Consider the following 20,063-nt stretch of genomic DNA (forward strand, 5'->3'; position numbering starts at 1 on the left):
TCTGCTCCTGCCAACCTAGCAGTTCGAAAGCACGTCAAACTGCAAGTAGATAAATAGGCGGGAAGGTAAACGGCGTTTCCATGCGCTGCTCTGGTTTGCCAGAAGCGGCTTAGTCATGCTGGCCACATGACCCAGAAGCTGTACGCCGGCTCCCTCAGCCAATAAAGCAAGATGAGCGCCGCAACCCCAGAGTCGGTCAGATGTTTGAGTCAACCTAATTGTCAGAGGTCCCTTTACCTTTACCTTTTACCAACTTGCATTACCCCTTGATGAAAGACACTTTATGTCACATGAGAAAAGTATCTTCTCCAAACTTCCTTTCATCTGAGAAAGGAAGCTGGTAAAGGGCACCTCTAGCTACAGAGGTCACTTTGAGTCTTTATTGATAAGAGATTAATTCACGAGTGCCCCCATACTCCAAACCTAGCTTTTCCAGAGTTGACTGACCCCACCCAAAGTAGGCACCTTTCCAGTTTAGCAGACTCAGGAACTGCTCACCCATAGTGCCTCTATCTTGGAAGGGTTCAGATTCAGTTTTTTGGCACTCATCCAGCCCACTACTGAGTACAGGCACTGAGGCACTGGGCTAGGGCTTGCACAGCATCTCCTGAGTCAGTTGTTACAAAGAGCTGGGTATCATCAGCATGTTGAGGACACTAATCTCTAATTTGATATGTGGCAAAGGGATATTCTCTGACATAGAGTGGAAAAAGTTTGGTCAAGATTTCTTGCCCAAAGTATTCCCTGATGAATGAAAAGAGTATGCCTAGAGCCAGAAACATATTTTTCTTACTTTTTTTTAGCATGAAACGGGCGGCATCACTGAACTACCTGAATAAATCCAGTGAGGATTCCTTCCAGGTGAGAGCACCATTTGCTATGTTCCCAAAACAGCATGAGCTGCAGGTTATTTTCACAGCAAATGGACAAAAAAATATTCAGGTGCAGGGAAAGAGAGTTAGATCAGCTAAGGTGAAAAGTATAACCTGCCAGAATGTGTAAGTTCCCCATGGGTATTGGTATCACCACTGGAAGGGATATAGTCTGGATTAAGTGCAGGAGGAAACATAGTGGTTCAGTTCACACCTAATTCTAAGCCAAACTTTGGCTCATCAGTCATGCAAGCTCCCAGAGAGCAGATCTAGGCTACCTTGCTCTTCTGGCCATGCTGCTGCTGAGAAGTAGACCATGGCTTGGTTTAGTGCATCATCCGAACCTGAGCTCATGCTTTGTCCTCACAGCAGCAGAACTGGAGGAGGAGCAAAGTGGGAGCATTCTTCTCTCTGGGAGTCCACACGCTCACATGTTCATGTCAAGCCATGGTTTGGCTTAGCATTACATGCAAGCCAGGTCACAGATCTGGAAGCGTGCATGTGTCTGAAATATTTGCTGCTGTAGCATTTGAAAAGTTCCCCTGGGTAAGCTGGAAATCAAGTGTGAAGCAAGGATTTCCCCCTCTTAAATTCTGAATCATCACTGTGGGGTGCCTTAATTATCACTTCTGCAACAGAAGTGGTTCAGTTTGCATCTCTCAGGGCTAACATGCCGTGCTTCATTGAGAGAAAACTGAACACTTGCTGGTTACTTTTCATGTTTTAACACAAGCTCTTGGTCTTAATGAATACAAGATTGGAAAATGTAAGTGAAACTGGGGTTTTTTTTTTAGGATTCCCAGGGTCTTCGGGCTGAGAGCAGAGGCCTCAGTGCAAGCAGTGTGGATCTCCCTTCTCACACCTCCTTGGTCACCTCTAACTGAACCTACCACATTATTGATCGCCGCACCCCGTCTCAAATGTCGACTGCTTCACCATACCGATACTTCCATCTCAAGCTGATCGCTGTTTTGGATACTTCATCTGTAACGTCCTCACATGTTAGAATGCTCATTATTGCCTCTCGTGTTGATATCACTACAGTGGAAGAGAAGTGTGTCCTGTTATTGGAAAACACTAACCCACACGGGACCATTGCCAGACCGGAAAGGGGAGCTCCCTCCTTCACCAGCTGTGGAATAGCAGCTTTGGTGAATGCATCCACCCCCATGTTTGCAAGCTGTGTTTTACCGATTGCACAGAATCGAGTTCCAGTATCTCTTCCTTGACCCGCTGCCTTGCTGAACGTTGGGCACAGAGTCTCAGCCTCTTCCTTAGTGTGCATCCTTTTCACCAGATAGCATTGCTGAGAGAAGCTCTCTCGTCCATGCTCTCAAGCTGGCTTGCTCAATCCTTCGGTGCCTGAGCCTGATAGTCCCCAGTACCATCTATTTTTGCACAGTATATCTCCCCCATCACCCCCCCCCCCCGGCAGCCTTCTAGGGCTAGGCTCTTGCCAATGAGTATTCTTGTGTCTGGGGGTTGTACTGCAGCAGCAGACAGGAAGGGACATGGAAATACGATGGCTAGTTAGCCAATTTTGTGGGGGATTAACTTTGCCTAACCAAAGCAGAGGTGGGAAACCTCTTTGCTCCCTTGAGGGCTTCATTTATTCAGGTCTCTTGTGGGCCTCATGACAGCAGTGGGCAGGGCTGGAATCACCTCCTCTTATCTCTCTCTATCACCCACCCACCCATCCATCTAGTCCATACACACACTCAGCCCGCTTACTTAAAAGGACACGAAGAGACAGGCATTGACTTCACAGAGATTTGGTATGTATACACTCCACAAGTCTTGTTCCCACTCTAGCCTCTGGCATCGCCTGTGTCTGCCTTAGCATGAGCCACTGTAGTGCAGAGCAATGGAAATAACCGCAGGGAGAACCTGCCACTAGCCCTGTGTTACTACCCGTGATTTACTTCCGATTGTTGTTGTTTTAATTTAATAATTAAAAACGATCACAGAAGCCATTTTGCCATGCGTCTCCAGAGCAGATCTTGCTGTCGAAACACTTCTTGGGTTTTACATCTGCCACGCATGACGACAGTGACAATGAAACTAGGGAGAGAGCAGCTGTCTCTCAGAAATGAGCACGCATTGTTGTACAGGGACAAAAATGCTACCTGGGGTGGGGTGTTAAACAGCACATCACCTTGCCTCTTATTCAAAATAAAACAGTGTGGTTTGAATGCACAAAGGTCTCTTACACCAAGTCAGACCATTAGTTCATCTTGGCACAGGGCTGGCAGCTGGTGGGGAAACCAGGCCTATTTGACCTGCAAAGAAATTTTGAAGCCAGTCAAACCCACCTGCCTGACATTTGATGTCAGGTATGGGGCAAGGGAAGACATGGCTAGGTCAAAAAGGGGGTTGGAGGCACCACTGATCAGCAGCACCTGCAAAGCCCGGGGCTTGTATGGAATCTAATGCAGCTTATAGGTAAAAGTAAAGGGACCCCTGACCATTAGCTCCAGTCGCGGACGACTCTGGGGTTGCAATGCTCATCTCACTTTATTGGCCAAGGGAGCCGGCGTACAGCTTCCGGGTCATGTGGCCAGCATAACTAAGCTGCTTCTGGAGAACCAGAGCAGCGCACGGAAACGCCATTTACCTTCCCACTGGAGTGGTACCTATTTATCTACTTGCACTTTGACGTGCTTTCGAACTGCTAGGTTGGCAGGAGCAGGGACCGAGCAACGGGAGCTCACCCCGTCACGGGGATTCGAACTGCCAGCCTTCTGATCGGCAAGCCCTAGGCTCTGTGGTTTAACCTACAGCACCACCCGCGTCCCAATGCAGCTTATAGTTGATGCTCATACAGAGCCATACATGCCTCTTTGAAAGCACTGTGGTCTTTTAATTAAGGAGTGTACATAAATGTTAAAAAATAAATCAGCCTAGTATTTGTGCTTGCATAATGCCATACATGGCGCTTTGAAGCACCAGCAAACAATTGATCTCACACAGTTTAATTTCAAACCACGCAAGCAAAAACGGATCACCTGATGCTATGGTAATATAAAATGATTGGCAGGTGGGCAGCCCCACCCACCCCTGCTCAACTTGGCCCATGGGGTTGGGGGGGGCAAGGTTCTGATCCACCAGCAGCATGCAGTAGATTTATGCTTATAAAATTTATGCATTGCTCTCTACTTAAAGAAGTCAACCAAAAGGTACAATGATACAACTTAAAACGTATTAGAAACAGACCTACTAGTACAATATGAAATATCTGGTATTGCCCTAATGCCTAGGAAAACAGAAATGACCTTGTGGAAACAATGGCAAGGTTGGAGAGAGCAATTCCATAACTGCACAGGCACTCTTTTGAACTGGAGAGACAAAAGGCTGAGCCTAAGACAATCGCAAAACACACTCTTCATGCATTGAGGTGTAGTCCTGCTGAGTGATAAATGATTCTGCACTCCCCCCACTCTACCAAAAAACAACGTGGGTTGGACTAAATGGTTTTTGGAACTCCACAATTCTATGTTTCTTTTAGCCTTTAAAAGGGGCTTTCCCGTATGGTAGACAATGTACAGGTGTAGCCTTCCCAACTGCTGTAGCTCTGTAATGGTACCCACTGAATGTCTGCATTTATCTTGTAACCAAAAGGTGTGGAAGTAGATACCACACAATGATTATTTTTTCATGGAGATATGTGCTTTCATAGTAGGTAGGGCAAAAGAAGGGCGCACCTAAATGCAGCACTGCGGCTTTCAAGGTGTGGGCAACAGGTAGAAAATCAGTAGGCAATGCCGTTCTCGCTGTATCTCAAGGTTCTTCTACTCGTCGCGAAGCACTGGAAAACGAACACAGGAGCCCGACGGGACGCGTGTCGGTTGCACGTGGGAAACATCCTCCATTGACAGGTGTCATTTGTGCCGCTTTCCGAGACGGATGCGGCGCTTACTTCAAATATCTGCAAGGAGAAAGGAAAGAGACGCATACACCTGGGAGCCCCGCGTGGTTCACTAGTAAAGCACCTCTGTTGCGTGCAGAAGGTCTCGGGTTCGATCCCCGCATCTCCAGGCGGGGCTGGGAGGAATCCTCACTTGAAAGCCCTGCCGAGCCCCTAACCGCGTCCGCGCCTTTCGACAAAACTGAAATGCCGATGGACCAATGGTTCGATTCTGCTTCCCCACGTTCCCGCACCTGACTTAAAAAATAAATAAATAACATCATTTAAACATCAGTTCCGCTGCTTCTTGCAAGGGGTTGGACTAGAGGACCTTTGGGGGTCCCTCTCCTAACCATTGTATGATTCCGCCGCCTTTGTCCCGCACGAACTTTGCCCCGCCTTCCACCCCGCAAATGGAAACCGGAAATCGCGGTTGGATGTCCTAAGACCTTTCCCCTTGGAAGTTGTGCGATTCGATTGGGAGGAGAAGAAGGAGGAGTTGTGGAAAAGCCGATTCGGTGACGTCACCCGGAGCCCCGCCCCTTTGCCCATCCCTCCCTTCCTCCCACCCCCCCACCCCGCCCCACAGAGCGTGTCAGCTCGCGCTCGGCCTCCCGCCTCTTTTTCATTCGGCGGGCAGGAATCTCTTCCGGGGTCGGCCGGAGAACGCAGGAAGTGACAGGTAAGGGCTTCGCCCCCTTTTGCTTCTCCCTTTACCCAGCCCAATAGGGGAGTGGGCCCGAGACCCCCTCCTCTATTCCTGGCTTGGGAGCTGCGCGCGCTTCTTCCCCTGAAGGGGATTGGCGGTTTGGGCGGGGGCGGAGTTTGAGGGTCAGGGTCTCCCCCTCCCACCGTCTGGCTGCTGTCCCTGAGGGTGGCAGTTGCCTCCGCCCTCCGTCCCCGCACCGTTACCTGGGAGGCCCGCCTGGGCTCCTGTTACCTGTGACTCGAGGGAGAGCAGCCCCCGCCCCCGGGTCTTACCTGGAGCCCCTCAGGAGCGGCTTCTTTCGCCTCATTCCTTCGTTCCTATATTATTATTCACGCCTTCGTTGGCTTACTTGAATTGTTCAGAACTCCCGGGTTCGAAACACGGGTGCACGGAGTGAAGGAAATTGCGAGTGTCCCATGGCGTTGTTTTTTCGACGTTATTAGTATTCAGTTCCTTTTTAGTGAGGGGTTGCTTTTTAGTTTCTTCCCCCTGCTTTTCTTTTTTTAGCTGATTCTATCTGTAAGCTGCCTTGAGTCTGGGGGGGAAGGTGGGATATAAAAAAAATATAATGATAATAAGAAAGGTAATCAGCAATGCAGTAACACAGAGAGGGTTTTTAAAAACTGCTAGAAAACACACTACAAAAAGGAGAGAAATGCACTACTAAATAAAGGGGTTGGACTAGATGACGCTTGTCCCTTCCAACTATGCAATTTTATGATTCTAAGGAAACAAATTGATTGAGAGGTGGGCTTTTTATGTGTTTCTGGAACACCAAAGTAAATGACAGTGCTTTTCCTTTCTTTCATTCATGGTATTGTAGTGCTTTTGTTACTCTGTCCCTCCTGTTTGTAAGTCATTTCCTTGTTGGTTTTATTTTTTCCTTATTTTATTTGGGATTGTGTTGTTGTTTTTGCATGCAAAGCAAGGATATTAGATGTATAATGGTTTTTGCTGCATAGTGTCTCAACGTAATATGAATTTTAAAAATATTTTAAAAGAAAAGAAAACACTGTGTCCCCAACATATACACCTGCATAGACTCCAGCTGTTGTCCAAGAGAAGCTCTCTTGCATGTCTTCCCAACCCCCATCATCTTTTTATGCTCCATATCTCAATCAGTACAACCCACCTACTTGCACCTCAGGCTTTGTGACCCTGCACCCATCCATTCCCCCTGTCTTGACAGAACAGTCTGCCCTTTTGATGGAAATTCAACAGGTGTTTTCGCCATCACTGCATTGCTAGACTGCAAATGAAAGTTGCATCTCCTGAGTCTTCCTATTGATGATTAAGATGATGGAAAGCAGGGAAAATATGGTGTCAGTTGTATTTCTGCCTAAAACCTTCCTATACTGTGACTGCCCCATTTATTTCAATGGTGCACTGTTTTCTGACTCTCAAGTCAGGAGTGGGCAGAAGGTGGATCTTGACCTACTGTTTTATACAAACCATTAGGCAAGATAACTTTTTTAATGAAGCTATACCTAACCATGTAGGAGCTCAGAGTAAAGTGGAGAAAACCTTAAGGGTCAAAGCAGAAAAAGGATAACCTTTTCTTGGTCAGAATTTGAATTAAAATAAATAGGTATAATACTGTAGTAAATTCTAAAGGGACGTCCCTCAAGGATCCTTGCTTTCACTGGGTGTGGTTAGGATACTGTGATCACAAAATAATAATAAATCTGTGATGACACAGTAACAATTTGTTTTTAAAATATGGTTTATGATGAGGTGGCAATAGCTGTAGCAGTTTCAAAATAATTCAGAGAAGTGTACAGTTATAAATGCTAAAGAATTCCTAACAACGGGTTGGAGCCAGAGTAGTTGTATTTGAGTCCTGTTGAAGTAATGAGAATTTAAGTGATGTCTAACTTTTAACATTTATTTTTTAATGGTACAGATAACATCTACTGTATATGAGATGAGTTATTCAAGGAAAATATAAATATATTTCATTTATGTATGTCTGTAGCACATACTGTACATACAAACTCCGCTAGGAAACTGGCTTGAAACCAAAATGGATAATTATTTTTCTACCTCATTTTCCATTTCATAAATTAACTAGTAGCAATGGCTGAATGCAATAATAGTCTAGACTCTAGCCAAGCAGTTTCAAATTTTTTTATCATTGTTTACTACATGCAAGTAAAATAGACATGGAATGATGGGAAATTGTTATGCACTGTATAGCTATTAATGCTTTGTTCCTTGAGTAGACCCATGAAATACTACTTTAGGAAGCTGCTTCTTTATATGTAAAGAAATTAAGGATCATTAAGGTTTCAATCCTTTGCTTACCTGGGAGTATGAACAACAGTCAGCAGAACATTTCAAACTAAACATGCATATGATTGCTCCATGTGAAGCCATAAACAGCCTTGGCCTGTATACCTGAAGGAGCATCTCCACCCCCATCATTCAGCCCGGACACAGAGGTCCAGCGCTGAGGATCTTCTGGCAGTTCCCTCACTGCAAGAAGTGAGGTTACAGGGAACTAGGCAGAGGGCCTTCTCGGAAGTGGCACCCTCCCTGTGGAACGCTCTCCCATCAGATGTGAAGTAAGGAACTACACAACTTTTAGAAGACATCTGAAGGCAACCCTCTACAGGGAAGTTCGTAATGGTTGATGTTTTGTTGTGCTTTTAATAGTTTGTTGGGAGCCGCCTAGAGTGGCTAGGGTATAAATAATAAAATTAGTATTATTATTTATTACAGAAAGAAATGTAAGGCATTTCAAAGATAAACCATCTACATAGATGAATGATTGCCGTATATAAATAAGTTATTCACATATTGAATACTGGGGGCTTCTTTGGTCATTGAATCTTAAATACTTTTTCTATTCAATAAGAGAATGAAAGGCTGCAATTTGATAATATTTGAGTTATTCTCATGGAATTAATGGTAATTACTCCTGAGTAGACAGCATAAGTTCATATGTAACTTACTTGCATGCGAACACTTCCAAAATCAGTATGTCTGAAAACTGGCCACACATGGGAAATCATATTTTTGTGACTTCCCTCCCCTTGCTCCACAGTGCTCCCATTTTGTTTTGTTTTTTAAACCTGTCCAATAAATAAATTTGCATGTCAATGGGAAGATGGGCAGGACAACTTCATTTAATACAACCGTATGTTGCCTGCGGGTGGCGCTGTGGGTTAAACCACAGAGCCTAGGACTTGCCGATCAGAAGGTTGGCGGTTCGAATCCCCGCGACTGGGTGAGCTCCCGTTGCTCGGTCCCTGCTCCTGCCAACCTAGCAGTTTGAAAGCACCTCAAAGTGCAAGTAGATAAATAGGTACCACTCTGGCTGGAAGGTAAATGGCGTTTCCGTGCGCTGTTCTGGTTTGCCAGAAGCGGCTTAGTCATGCTGGCCACATGACCTGGAAGCTGTATGCCAGCTCCCTCTGCCAATAAAGCGAGATGAGCGCCGCAACCCCAGAGTCGTCCACGACTGGACCTAATGGTCAGGGGTCCCTTTACTTTTATGTTGCCCCAAACCTTTGTGGCGAAGGGAAATGTCATAACAGCACTCAAGAAAATGGTATCCTGTGCCTATAGCACTTCCCCTGTAGATGCAGTGGTATCATTACTCAAACTGCTCAAGATTTAGAATTTTCTGTTACATTTTCTTCAGGAGCTACAGTGTTACTATGGCTCGTATTACACTTGAAGAACTGAATGAACTGGATGATGAGGTCCCTGATGAAGAGGATGAACCAATGGATGGGGAGGAACAGAACAGGCTGTTTTCTCATTGGGAGACAGTAGCCAGCACTCACCAAGTGTCTCTCCCCCAAGGTATGAATTTGCATTCCAGTCGCAATTTTAGGATGCACCTCCAAAGAGAGGAGGAAGTAGATTTTTAATCTACAAGGCGAGGTCTGCTTCTACTTGCCTTTGAACTTCTGCCTTCACATGCACAGCCTCTAGCTCAAAACTGTTCCCACATTTCATTTTTTTGTTCCCTAGCATGCATGCACACACACCAAGGGCTTGTCCACATTTGAGCTTTATTTAGCTGTTAATCCACTCCCCCCGTCATTTGAATTAGACCTGATTAGTCCATATCCACATGTATTTGAATTTGTATGTAAGGAGCCCTTTCAGCCTATCCTGTTCATACCAGTAGGCACTCCCTTTTCTGTTTGTCCCTGACTTCTAATTTATTGCTTCTGTTTTGACAAGTAAGGGCATACTTGCAGATAGTTGTGAGTGCACCTTAAAAAAAAGAAATCAAGGAAGTGAGCAAAAGCCAGGCAATTATAAAGTCTCATCACATACTTTTGCAGTTTTTTGGTTTTTGTTCGAGCACTCAGGAGCATGCCAGAAAAATAGGAGCACAGCTGGAAAAAAATGAAAGCCTTTGAAAAGGTGAATAGCAGAAAGTGATGACTGATCCACCCACCCCAAAAGAGCAGAACAAATAGCCTGCATCCCTAAGTGAGGTGATTTGGAGCCCAATTTCTCCCAATTTTAATGGATTATCCCCATATCAGGTAAACCCAAATTTACAGAGGAAAAGCATTGAGATTGGTAGTGTTTTAATGGGCTATGCAATTTAAATGGGAATGCCAACAATTGCAAGCACACAGTAAACTGGTGTGGGCAGGTCACAAGCAGCTGTCATGCTTATCTGCTCTAATGCTTTGTTTGGTGCTTTAAAAAAAGGCTTTTAAAAGAATTTATTTAAATTTTGAAATGTGCTGCAGCGGAGGACGGGAGGGTGCTTTGTGACACAGACAAGTGAACCAATCAGTGCTGTGCACAGCCTGACTCTAGGAAGGAGGAGCAACAGATGGCTCCATGATTGGCACAAGGGCCAGCCACTCAGCATTGTGCAAATCCAGTTTCTCCTCGAAGCTAAAAAGCCAAGGTTCTTCTTATCCTTAAAAGATTGTATGTGTACATGGGCTCTCCCCATAAATTGTGGGTTGTCTCCGGTGCTGTTGTTCTACTAGTGCAACAAACTTCCACTCGTGCAATGATGTCTTCCTCTCCTCTCCCTTGCAGACCCCCACCCCCAACACCCTGAGGGTTGGAGGCAGTGGCGGAGGAAGCTGCTCGGGCACCTGGGGCGGTGCACCCACAGGTGGTGTGCACCGTGGGGCCTCTGGAGTCTGCCTGCCTCCTCCCACTCAGCTGCCCTACAGCTGGGGTGGGGGAGGCAGCTGGCGGACCGTTTGGGCAGGGCAGAGCCTGTGCGCTCCCAAGAGAGATGTGTTGCTCAGACGCGCTGCAGGCCCTGCGGTGAGTGCCGCCCAGCATTTTGTCACCCCCCTCAGTGGTGACACCCAGGGCGGCCCACACCTATCGCACCCCCTTTTCTCTGCCACTGGTTGGAGGGCCCTTCAGACCCGATTTTCTCCACACATGCTCTCTAAATCTGTTCTGGGATTTCCTCCAACCTTCTGGAGATGATTTGAGGAGGGTGCGGGGAGAAGAGGGGGAGGAGTTCCATTGCACAAACAAAAAACCTTGTGTGAACAGAAGAAGTGCATTGGATACCACCCATTAAAACAACCAGCATCAGTCAAAACTATATAATACAACAACCAAGACAAGCTGCAAGAAACAGATGATTTTTTTTAAAAATCAACCTCTCTCCTCCCTGCAGGAGAATATGGTTCTTGAATAGTCCTGTAGTGGCAGCTGGAGAATGGAGAGGCCTCCTTGGCTGGAAAGTAGGGAGCTAGATTACTGGTGGCTCTCCATGCTGTTATGTCTCCTCTTTGCGTGTTTAGATCTATAGTGCACCCTATAGGTACTAATGAGAGTTGCTCGTTTTAAAAATGTAGGTTTCTACAGATTTTTCTTTTAATTTCTAAAGATATTTTTCAGTCTTAAAGTGAATTCCCCACTACTTGACTCTGTTTTGCTAGAGATGGCAGGTCCAATAATGCAAATGGCGCGCCATAACCAGACTCGAGAGCCTGTGCCCTACGCTACTTTATCACAGCATGAGAAGGTGAGCACTCTCACATATACAAACTTGCTTGTAAATAAAATAATGTATGTTTATATACCTGGCTGACATAGCTTTGTGGTATATTGTGGAGAAAAGAGTGTATAAGTCATGTAATATGTCCCTCTCCCCTCCAACATTCTTCAGAATAGCATCTGTGACTCTCCCAGCACTCCAATGCACTCCAAGTTGTTTTTTTAATGGATATTTATTAAGATTTTTTAAAGCATTACAATGAAAATGAAAAAAAAATAACAAAAATACAAAATTAAAATAGTTAAAAACACACAGATTTTCCATTACTTGTTTTCCTTTAGCTTGTTTCCCGGACCTCCTCATACCTCCCTTTTTTGTATTCCACTTCAAATTGTTGGTTCAGCAAATCCTTACCAGCCAGCTCTGGGCCTCAGCCGGGGCCATTAGATTTTTACCTGTTTATAACCCTTTTTTCATATTCTCTTAAAGCATTACAGCTGGAAACCACTTAATTTCTATCCAACATCATTCTAACATTCATTAATTTTACAATATTTCTGTAGATAGTCTTTAAATTTCTTCCAATCTTCTTCCACCGACTCTTCTCCCTGGTCTCGGATTCTGCCAGTCATTTCTGCCAATCCCATATAGTCCATCACCTTCGTCTGCCATTCTTCCAAAGTGGGTAGATCTTGCAATGCACTCCAAGTTTTTGCCATCCTTAAACTTGTACAAAATCTGTCCTCCTGGAATTTTATACTTGTCTACTCAGTAGCAGGCCTCATTGAGTTCTGTTGTCTTGTTCCTGAGTAAGTGCATATGGTACGATCAAATCTTACGCAGGTGGGTCGCTTCTAAAGGATCTGTGTATAAACAGAAATCACATATACCCAAACCCTTGGAACCAACCCTGCCCCCATGGCTAGTGGGTTATGGGGAATGAGAGAGAATGCTCTGTACTCCCAGAGCCATATGCTGAGCTGGCTTTGCCCAGCAAGCAAGGCAGAGAGCTTACAAGCTCTTCACGCTGGGTAACCCAAGTGAACCCACTATGGAAAGAGTTTTAAAGTTCTTTGCTGTGTTTGTTGGGCAAGTCTCACTCAAGGCATGGGCTCTGGGAGACTAGGGATGCACGTGCGAGTTCTCACGGCCACTCAGTTGGCCCCACAACATCTCAAGCAAGCATCCCAGAGCTGGTACTCTGACCAGGCCTTTCCTCCCAAGCAAGGCAGAGAGTTTAAAAGCTTTTTATGCGCCGGATAAGCCCAAGCAGACCTGTCTTCAACCGCATATGGTTGAAATCGTGCAAGTTAAATGGGTGTAAGATGCTGTATAGCAGGGGTGGCTACCACAGATTTTGGGATGGCTCACTGGGACCTCCTGACACTTTGGCAGCAAATCAGTGGTGACTTAAACCACCACCACCCAAAATTACCCCCCGCCTTTTAAAAATTTTCAGTTGTTGTTTGTCTTTGTTGTGCTTCCCCAAGTGCCTTCAGAAATTTTTTGGCAATTTCCTGTGAACCAGGGCTTGTAAAAATACCCCAAAAACATCCCTTCCTGACTGCATGTTTCAGCATCCAGGTGCACTATTAATAGTGCTAGTTGAAAACTGCCTGTGATGTCCTTGACAGGCTGCAAAGAGGAACAATAACTTGATTTCTGCTGAACGCATCACAGCTGGTGATGGCACAGTGATTAGCATAAGTAGGTCAACAGAAGCTTCCTGTAGTTTTGTACCAATGGCTGTTTGCACACTACACCTTTGAAGCACATTCAAATCACATTCTTTCCCTCAAACAATTCTTGGCACCGTAGTTTGTTAAGGGTTGCTGGGAATTGTAAAAACTAGGTTAAACTACAGGGGAAATAATGTGTCTTGAATGCGCTTTATAGCGTGTACACAGCCAGTGTCTGATGAAGAGATACAGATCTCTAACTATCATTCTCAAGCGCAGCCAAAGCACAGAACAACAGAATGCAAACAGAGCACTTTGCCGGCTCTAGAAAATTGGTGTGCCAAGTTCCCAGGGTTCCAGGTGTTTACCCAGGGTTCATGACTCCTTTTCAAATGAGGCACAATGGAGACTTTGGTGTCTTTATGATACATGGTTTATTTACACTTATATACAGCCTGAGCCTATGATAGCACAGTTCACAGCATTAACACTGCAAAAGGCTCTTGTTTCTCCCCTTGGATCCAAACAGAAATAAAACATGCACTCAAGCATTGCTTTGGCTCGTCTCTCCAGCTGGCTGCTTTCCCTCTAGGTTGCATCACTTCACTCTCTCTTTTCTCTTTTTGGGTGGCATCACTTCACTCTCAACGCCAAACTCTTGCTTTGTCCTGCTAAGGAGCTGTAGGAGGGGCCTCACCCACTTGCCATCTCACACAGAGCCCCTTTCCTTTGTTTCCCTTAACAGCCGGTCACCAGGCTATAACCTCAACACAGGGTTTATATTTTAACACTTGCTGGATCCAGGGGTCAGAAGGATCTCGCATACAGCTTACTTCCCCCAACCCCAAACATTATTGTTGGAGACGTAGCTTTTTGGTGCAGGAAGCACCATAGCAGATCTCCTCTCCGCTGCAAGGAAGATGTGGGTGAAGAAAATGCCCATGGTTGTGGTGGTGGTTGCTGCCTTTGGGCAAGTTCCTTGGATATGGGTACTTAATTACCTGCCCACCTTTCAGCTGAGTTTATGCTTCTGCCTGTGTAAGCTACTCTTCTTCTGAGTTGCGGGCGTGTGTGCCTATGCACTGGCATGTGGCCATCAGAGAGAGTTTCTCAAGCTGAGAAAGGTTAGCCGCTCCTGGCCTACCCCTCACATAGTGCCCTTCCCAACACTCCCTCTTTTTTGTACACCCACCACTGCCAATTGCAGTGATGGGCATCTTGCTAGTATTATCTTCCTGTTGTCATAACGTTAGCTCAGCCTCTGCATATCAGTACTAACAGGATCAAAAGCATTCACTACCTTGGGGTTCTTCAATACAGATGTGTATATTGAATTCAGTCCACCTGGTCTTCTGCATTGTCTTCTGTTATTTTTAACATCATGTGAGGGAAAATTACTTTTAAGTAGTTTCTGTTTTCCCCTGGTTGTTGAAGGAGCAGTAAGTCTATATTTGTCAATCTACAAGCACTTCCTTGTCTTTTGTTTGATTCCTTGGACCTGTATTTGTATGGAGTCGGAAAGCAAGGTCAGCTTTCAGTTTTAGTGAGAAAACTGCATCCATTTCCTGAAGTGCAGCTTGACTTTCAGGCACACAGAGGTGGGAATGTGGCCTCGAGCTCCCTCAAGTAACCTAGATCCTTCAAATATATTTTCCGGTATTCCTTTTGACTCAATTCAGATGTAATAATAAAGCAATAATAATTATTAAGAGAATGAGTAGGTGTTCCCTCTTGGTTCTCTCATTCCTTCATACACAAGGTGAGATTAAAAGTAGAAGCTTCTAATTTGTATCAAACCATAGTTTCCGGTTTTCACCCAAATGCAAAAAAACTGTCATTTCACAGACCAACATTTGCCTCATTCCAAGATCCCAAACCAGCATCAAATCATGGTTTGTCATTACATCTGAACTGAGTTTATATGGTCATAAGTAAGGGCAATAAAAGTGGTATTTATCAGCTTTAATGCAATTATACTACTGCTAGCCTTCCATGTTAAATTGTGCTACTGTCTCTGCATTTACTCCCTGAAGTAAAGTCTCTGAAGGTTGTTGGTTTTTTTGTAGTTTTCTTATTCATTTCTCGTTAGCCATAGTAATTCCATGCAAATGCTTTATGGAAGGGTCACTTCATCCCCACGCCCTACCCCCATCCTGTTCCAACCCAAAACTGCATGCATGCCTTAGAAAAGTTGGGTATTCTGTCTTCTGAAACATTGCAATGTGTCTATACAGCTGTTGCTCCAAAGATGTGCAGGATAGTTCCTGGGACTGCTGAAGGCATTGTTTTGCTTTCTTTATTTTTTCTGCACCAAAAGGAATTGGATGTTTTCTTTCTTTCCCACCTGCATTGATGAGTTTCCTCCCGTCTCACTTTCCATTGAGCTAGCTAACTTGACTCCTATAATATAAACATACAGACTTACCGGCTCCTGCTTTTTTTAAAAAAAAACCCTTACATTAATAATTAATCATTCATTTCTGTGTTTTTAGTAATTTTTGTTTAGCTTGCCTGGGTAGATTGCACCCTTTAGGGCTGGGTTATACTTGTGGTTACGAGCTCTGTTTTTACAATGTTCATAAGAGAAAAGGATGAGCTTTGCGTCTTAGTGTAACAGCCGGGATAATAAAACTACCCTAGTGATAACTGACAAAATAACTATTTAAGCAACTTTTCAATGCTGTCGAGCTCCAGGTTAATGCTTTTATTAATTCAGGAACAATTAGCTAAAACAGTGACACCTTTTATTAAAGTATATTCTGTAGATAGAACATTGTTATAATCTGGTTATTATCCTCACAAATATATTTTGAAGAATTTCCCAATTATCTGTAGTGGTTTAGAGAAGCAATAATGATTACCTTAATGAAAAACAGCCTAATACCTTATGCTGTGTTGAGTGTGCTTTAATGCAGCTGATTCTTTTTTTAAAAAAACAAACTTGGAAGATGTTACAACCTGTCACAAAGGAGAAATCTCTGTTCTCTTTGTAACTGCCAGTTTTTGCCTAACAATATTGAGATGTATCTGGCCTACACTGTCAGCCTTTCTGTTTGGCTATTCCATGCAAAGAACCAGAGTGGTGTAGAATATTGAACTAAAGCTGGGGAGACCTGGTTCAAAGTCCCACTCTGCCAACAACCTCACTTTGGGCCTAACCTACCTCACAGGGTGGTTGTTAGGCTAAACAGAAAGTGGGGGGGAACAATGTCTGCTGCCTTGAGCTTTTTGGAGGAAAAGTGGAATATAAATTTAGTTAATATTTACCGTAGTTAAAACATCAATTATCTTGTATATTTTGATAAGCAGCAGTACCAGCTTTCATTTGTTAAGCAGCTTGTAGCAATTGGAGGGGGAAAAGGATTTCATGTGTTGAGATGACTTGATGTTATAAATGCAAAGAAGCTGAAATATTAAAGAAACCTATTTTCTTTTTTAAAAAATTAGTTAATATTTGGCAGTGGAGATGCAAAACTTCATTTGCACAGGACAGACTGCGAGTTACTCTTCCCTCCAGTGCCAAAGCTTTTTCAGTACGTAATTCCCATCCTGTGTTGTTTGAGTGCCTAGCTCTCACTAAACTCTTTTTTCCTTCCTGGTTCAGTGTGAGGAGATAGCGTACGAGGAACGACTGTACCCAGCTGGGAAATGGGCATGCATTACCAGAGGAGAACCCAAATATGAGCAAAGCATCTCTATGGGTTTCATGAAACTAATACGGTACATCTGCAAGGAGAACTCCCTAGGTATGTGGAAGCACGTGTCATCATGGCAGGGACATGGAAGCCTGCAGCAACTAGACCCGGCCAGAGCTGGGTTTCTGCAGATCCTCCTCTTTCACTCTCTGGTGTCTTTATGTGTATTTTTATCTAGGCCGTCAGTTGGGGATGACAGTGCCAGTGATCAACGAGATCCACCTGAACAAGGAGGGCACGGAATTGCTTCAAGAAGTCATCACTGCCTATTACCTCCCTGAAGAATTTCAACCTAACCCTCCTCTCCCCTTGGACCCCGACATCCAGATACAAGAGAGAGCACCACTTCGGGTTATCTCCAGGTGGGACCTGACTCATGCATGCTAGGAATATGTTTGATGTGCCACAGGTCTCGGAAGGAAGGAAGGAAGGAAGGAAGGAAGGAAGGAAGGAAGGAAGGAAGGAAGGAAGCTAGCTTTCTTATCCTAGCTGGGAGAAAGGGAATGCAGGGCAGGAATGAAAGTGGCTAAGTGAGATCCTATTATGGAGACGGGAAAGAAAGCTGGCTCTCTCCAATTCCCCCACCCTCCATGATGTAGTGAAGGATAGAGGGATGGGTGAGCAGAGAAACAAGTTACAGCACTAGATCTTTATGGGCAATTGTTTTGTTGTTCACCTTGTGTAAAGGGTGTTTTATGGGACCACCACAGAAGAAACAATCCTACGGGAGATTCACCTTCTCTGGGAGTTGCTGGGCTCCACAGACAATGTGCTCCGCGAAACCTACCTGGTGGCTGCGTACCAGAACCCTGGCGTCCCTAACCGCCGCAATGAGATCTGGTTTATCCGGCGAGCAGACTGAAAGCACCTTGAATCCCTGACAAGATTACAATCCACCCTCTGTGACTGGATCCAGTTTAGATGGCAGTTTTGAAGGAGAGGAATGCACATCCTGACTCACTGTAGAATAGATGAAGTGCTCCTTCCCCCCCACCCCCCTGCGCGAACCAAGGAGTTACTAGTACAGATCTCCCCGAGACGGTTTCCACCCTACTCCTGCAGGGGGTGCTGTGGTGTTGTCGATGGAGCTGGCGTTGGAAGGAAGAAGGGGTGTCTGCTTCAGTAGGCCCTGAGTGCAGCCGTGCCACATTTGGATGAAGGCGCATTAGGAGCACAGGAAGCTGCCTTATGCTGAGTCAGACCATTGGTCCATCTAGTTCAGTATTGTCATCGCTGACCAGCCGTGGCTTCTCAGGTGTTCAGGTAGGGAAACATTCCCGGTCCCACCTGGAGATGCCAGGGATTGAACCTGGGACCTTCTGAATGCAAAGCAGTTGCGCTACCACAGAGCCATGGCCCTTCCCCCTCCTCGGGGATTGTATCAGGGATTGTAGCTGTTGTGCAACCCACAGCTCACGTTCCAAGGGTTCGGTATCAATCCTGAAACGAATCTAGCGAGAGCAGGCCGGAACACCACTGCCTACAGCCCGTGCCCATAGCTGGCAAACGCTGATGTACCGGGGCACAGGTTATGACTAAGTTACTTGTAGAAGGAGGATTTCACTTCTGATGCCTCGGAGTATCCCTTTTAGCCATGAGAAGCTGCTAGTCAGCTTTGTTATCCAACAGCAGAAGAGCCGTTCCCACAGTTTGGGATGAGGTAGCCGTAGACTTCCTTGACTGGAATAATGTGAACACCTGTCCAGAAGCAAATGGGAAATCCCCGCCAAAGGGCTAAGGCTCAAAGGGAGATCTGAGAAGCAGAGATCTCTGGCCTGTAAGCCCTCCTGTTTTCCCAAGAGCACATAGAGAGATAAATGCCACCCACTGGCTACCTCCTGCCTATGGAGCCAGTTTCTCGGTCAGGCAGGCCGGGTGCGAGCTGAGCAGGCCACAGAGTACGTCTTAAGTTGTCGCTGGCAGCATTTTTGTCGCTGTGTGTTGCGTTGTGCATTGACTGGTTGGTATCACACTCATGAATGCTGCTGTCCTCTCCCAAAGAAGGCTGGTAGCACAAAGCAAACCTGAAATAAAATCTAGCCCAACCCTCTCTGTCTATCTCATTTTACTGACTTTTGTGACATTCGACTCCAGTAACCGGTGGGGGTCACCACTCAGATGGAAGATCCAGAAACAACACAAAACCCCAACACCCAGAGAGTATCCAAGTGACATGCAAGACAGCTGCTTGCTGAGAATCAGGTGGGTCATTTCGATACAAAGGAGCAGGCTATCACCATGTTAAACTGCTGTGATCAGGGAAGGCACTGAATAACCACCGTGCCTCTCCACAACTCAGGAATTGAGTATACATCTGCGTTAGAGATCAGATCTGACCATGAGAAATTGAAAGTCTTTCCCTCTTCAAGGAAAATTGGATAAGATGACATGCTTCTGTTAGTTATGTTCTGCGGCCAGTATATAATAGCCACTCACCAATATAAATTCCCACTCAGCTGCGTGTCTGTAAATGCATTTTTTTCCTTTTTTCAGCAGTGAAGGGTGTGCATTGCCTTATTATTTGGGAAGCCATAACCTTGACATTGGAAGCGTAACCTTTTAAGTTAATTGGATTGAGTGGAAGAAGAAGAAAAAAGAGTGAATGGCTATCCAGGTTCATTATTTCATCACCTCAGCCGAGCTAACTTCAATACTGTGCAGCAGTGGTAATACTCAGGAGTAATTTGTGACGTATCGTGTTGTTGCCTGGGTGTGGAAGAAGCAGATTTTGTAGGTTGGTGTTTGATTGCTTCTTCTTAACACTGACAACGATCTCACCTTTTAAATAATTATTTTAGAAGTTTGAAAACATGAAGATTAAGCCACATTTTTGCAGTGGTAAGTCAGTTTGTTTAACATAATATCATTTCCTCCAGAAGCTGCTCTTGTCCAACAGTAGGCTTTTGTTGAAATGATGATGAATCAAAGATCTAACAGGAATATAAAGACCCGTACAAATAGTAAAAAGCAAGGTATTTTAAACACATTAGAAACGACAGCTACCAAAGACATTGTGAGACACATACTGAATTGTTATAAGCCTAGGAACACATGATGCAACAAAGGCAGAGGCATTAAATGTATTTGTCATCTTGATATATGAAGATAACACTTAACAGGAGATCAGTAGTCCAGGCACCTGACAGAAGCAATAAGACAATCGGGTTTTAAGAATTGAATAAAAATTGTATGGATTAATTCCACATTTTAAAATCAATGGGCCTGGGTGGTGTAGCCATAGGGCTTGTTTTATT

General features: G+C 44.9%; 2 protein-coding genes and 1 long non-coding RNA gene across 11 annotated transcripts in view; 2 read left to right on the forward strand and 1 right to left on the reverse strand.

Moving 5' to 3' along the window:
• KLC4 (kinesin light chain 4) overlaps positions 1–2,845 on the forward strand; it is a 60,608-nt gene extending 57,763 nt beyond the window's left edge. For all 6 annotated transcript variants that reach the window (XM_081904039.1, XM_081904036.1, XM_081904040.1 and 3 more), the window contains 2 exons: positions 804–861; positions 1,667–2,845. In XM_081904039.1, coding sequence (XP_081760165.1) covers positions 804–861; positions 1,667–1,756 — 148 coding nt within the window. In that variant the 3' untranslated portion in view covers positions 1,757–2,845. The remainder of the gene's footprint in view (positions 1–803; positions 862–1,666) is intronic.
• The window catches only part of LOC309366132, a 29,978-nt gene that overhangs the window by 9,420 nt on the left and 495 nt on the right, over positions 1–20,063 (reverse strand). The window lies entirely within an intron of this gene.
• Positions 5,359–18,859, forward strand: LOC309365856 (heme-binding protein 1-like). Of its 4 annotated transcripts, none has more exons than XM_081904401.1 (7): positions 5,435–5,458; positions 7,914–8,260; positions 9,132–9,295; positions 11,377–11,462; positions 16,719–16,860; positions 16,988–17,171; positions 17,497–18,859. In XM_081904401.1, exons 3-7 carry the CDS (start codon positions 9,148–9,150, stop codon positions 17,669–17,671), a joined length of 735 nt encoding a protein of 244 aa, XP_081760527.1. In that variant the 5' UTR covers positions 5,435–5,458; positions 7,914–8,260; positions 9,132–9,147; the 3' UTR covers positions 17,672–18,859. The 4 variants fall into 4 exon arrangements, with proteins under 4 accessions (XP_081760528.1, XP_081760527.1, XP_081760529.1 ...); XM_081904403.1 differs by having other exon boundaries at positions 7,914–8,049; XM_081904402.1 differs by lacking the exon at positions 7,914–8,260 and having other exon boundaries at positions 5,359–5,458.

This window comes from Podarcis melisellensis (genome assembly GCF_964234715.1).
Source record: "Podarcis melisellensis genome assembly, chromosome: 3".
Lineage (NCBI taxonomy): Eukaryota > Metazoa > Chordata > Lepidosauria > Squamata > Lacertidae > Podarcis > Podarcis melisellensis.

What these genes read in the sequence shown, in the direction of transcription:
- LOC309365856 (XM_081904400.1), top strand. Translation starts at nt 9,070, where the DNA reads ATGCAGTGGTATCATTACTCAAACTGCTCAAGATTTAGAATTTTCTGT. An exon ending in CCAAGTGTCTCTCCCCCAAG is followed by an intron (nt 9,296 to 11,376) that starts GTATGAATTTGC and finishes CTGTTTTGCTAG; the next exon opens with AGATGGCAGGTCCAATAATG. An exon ending in CTGCAAGGAGAACTCCCTAG is followed by an intron (nt 16,861 to 16,987) that starts GTATGTGGAAGC and finishes ATTTTTATCTAG; the next exon opens with GCCGTCAGTTGGGGATGACA.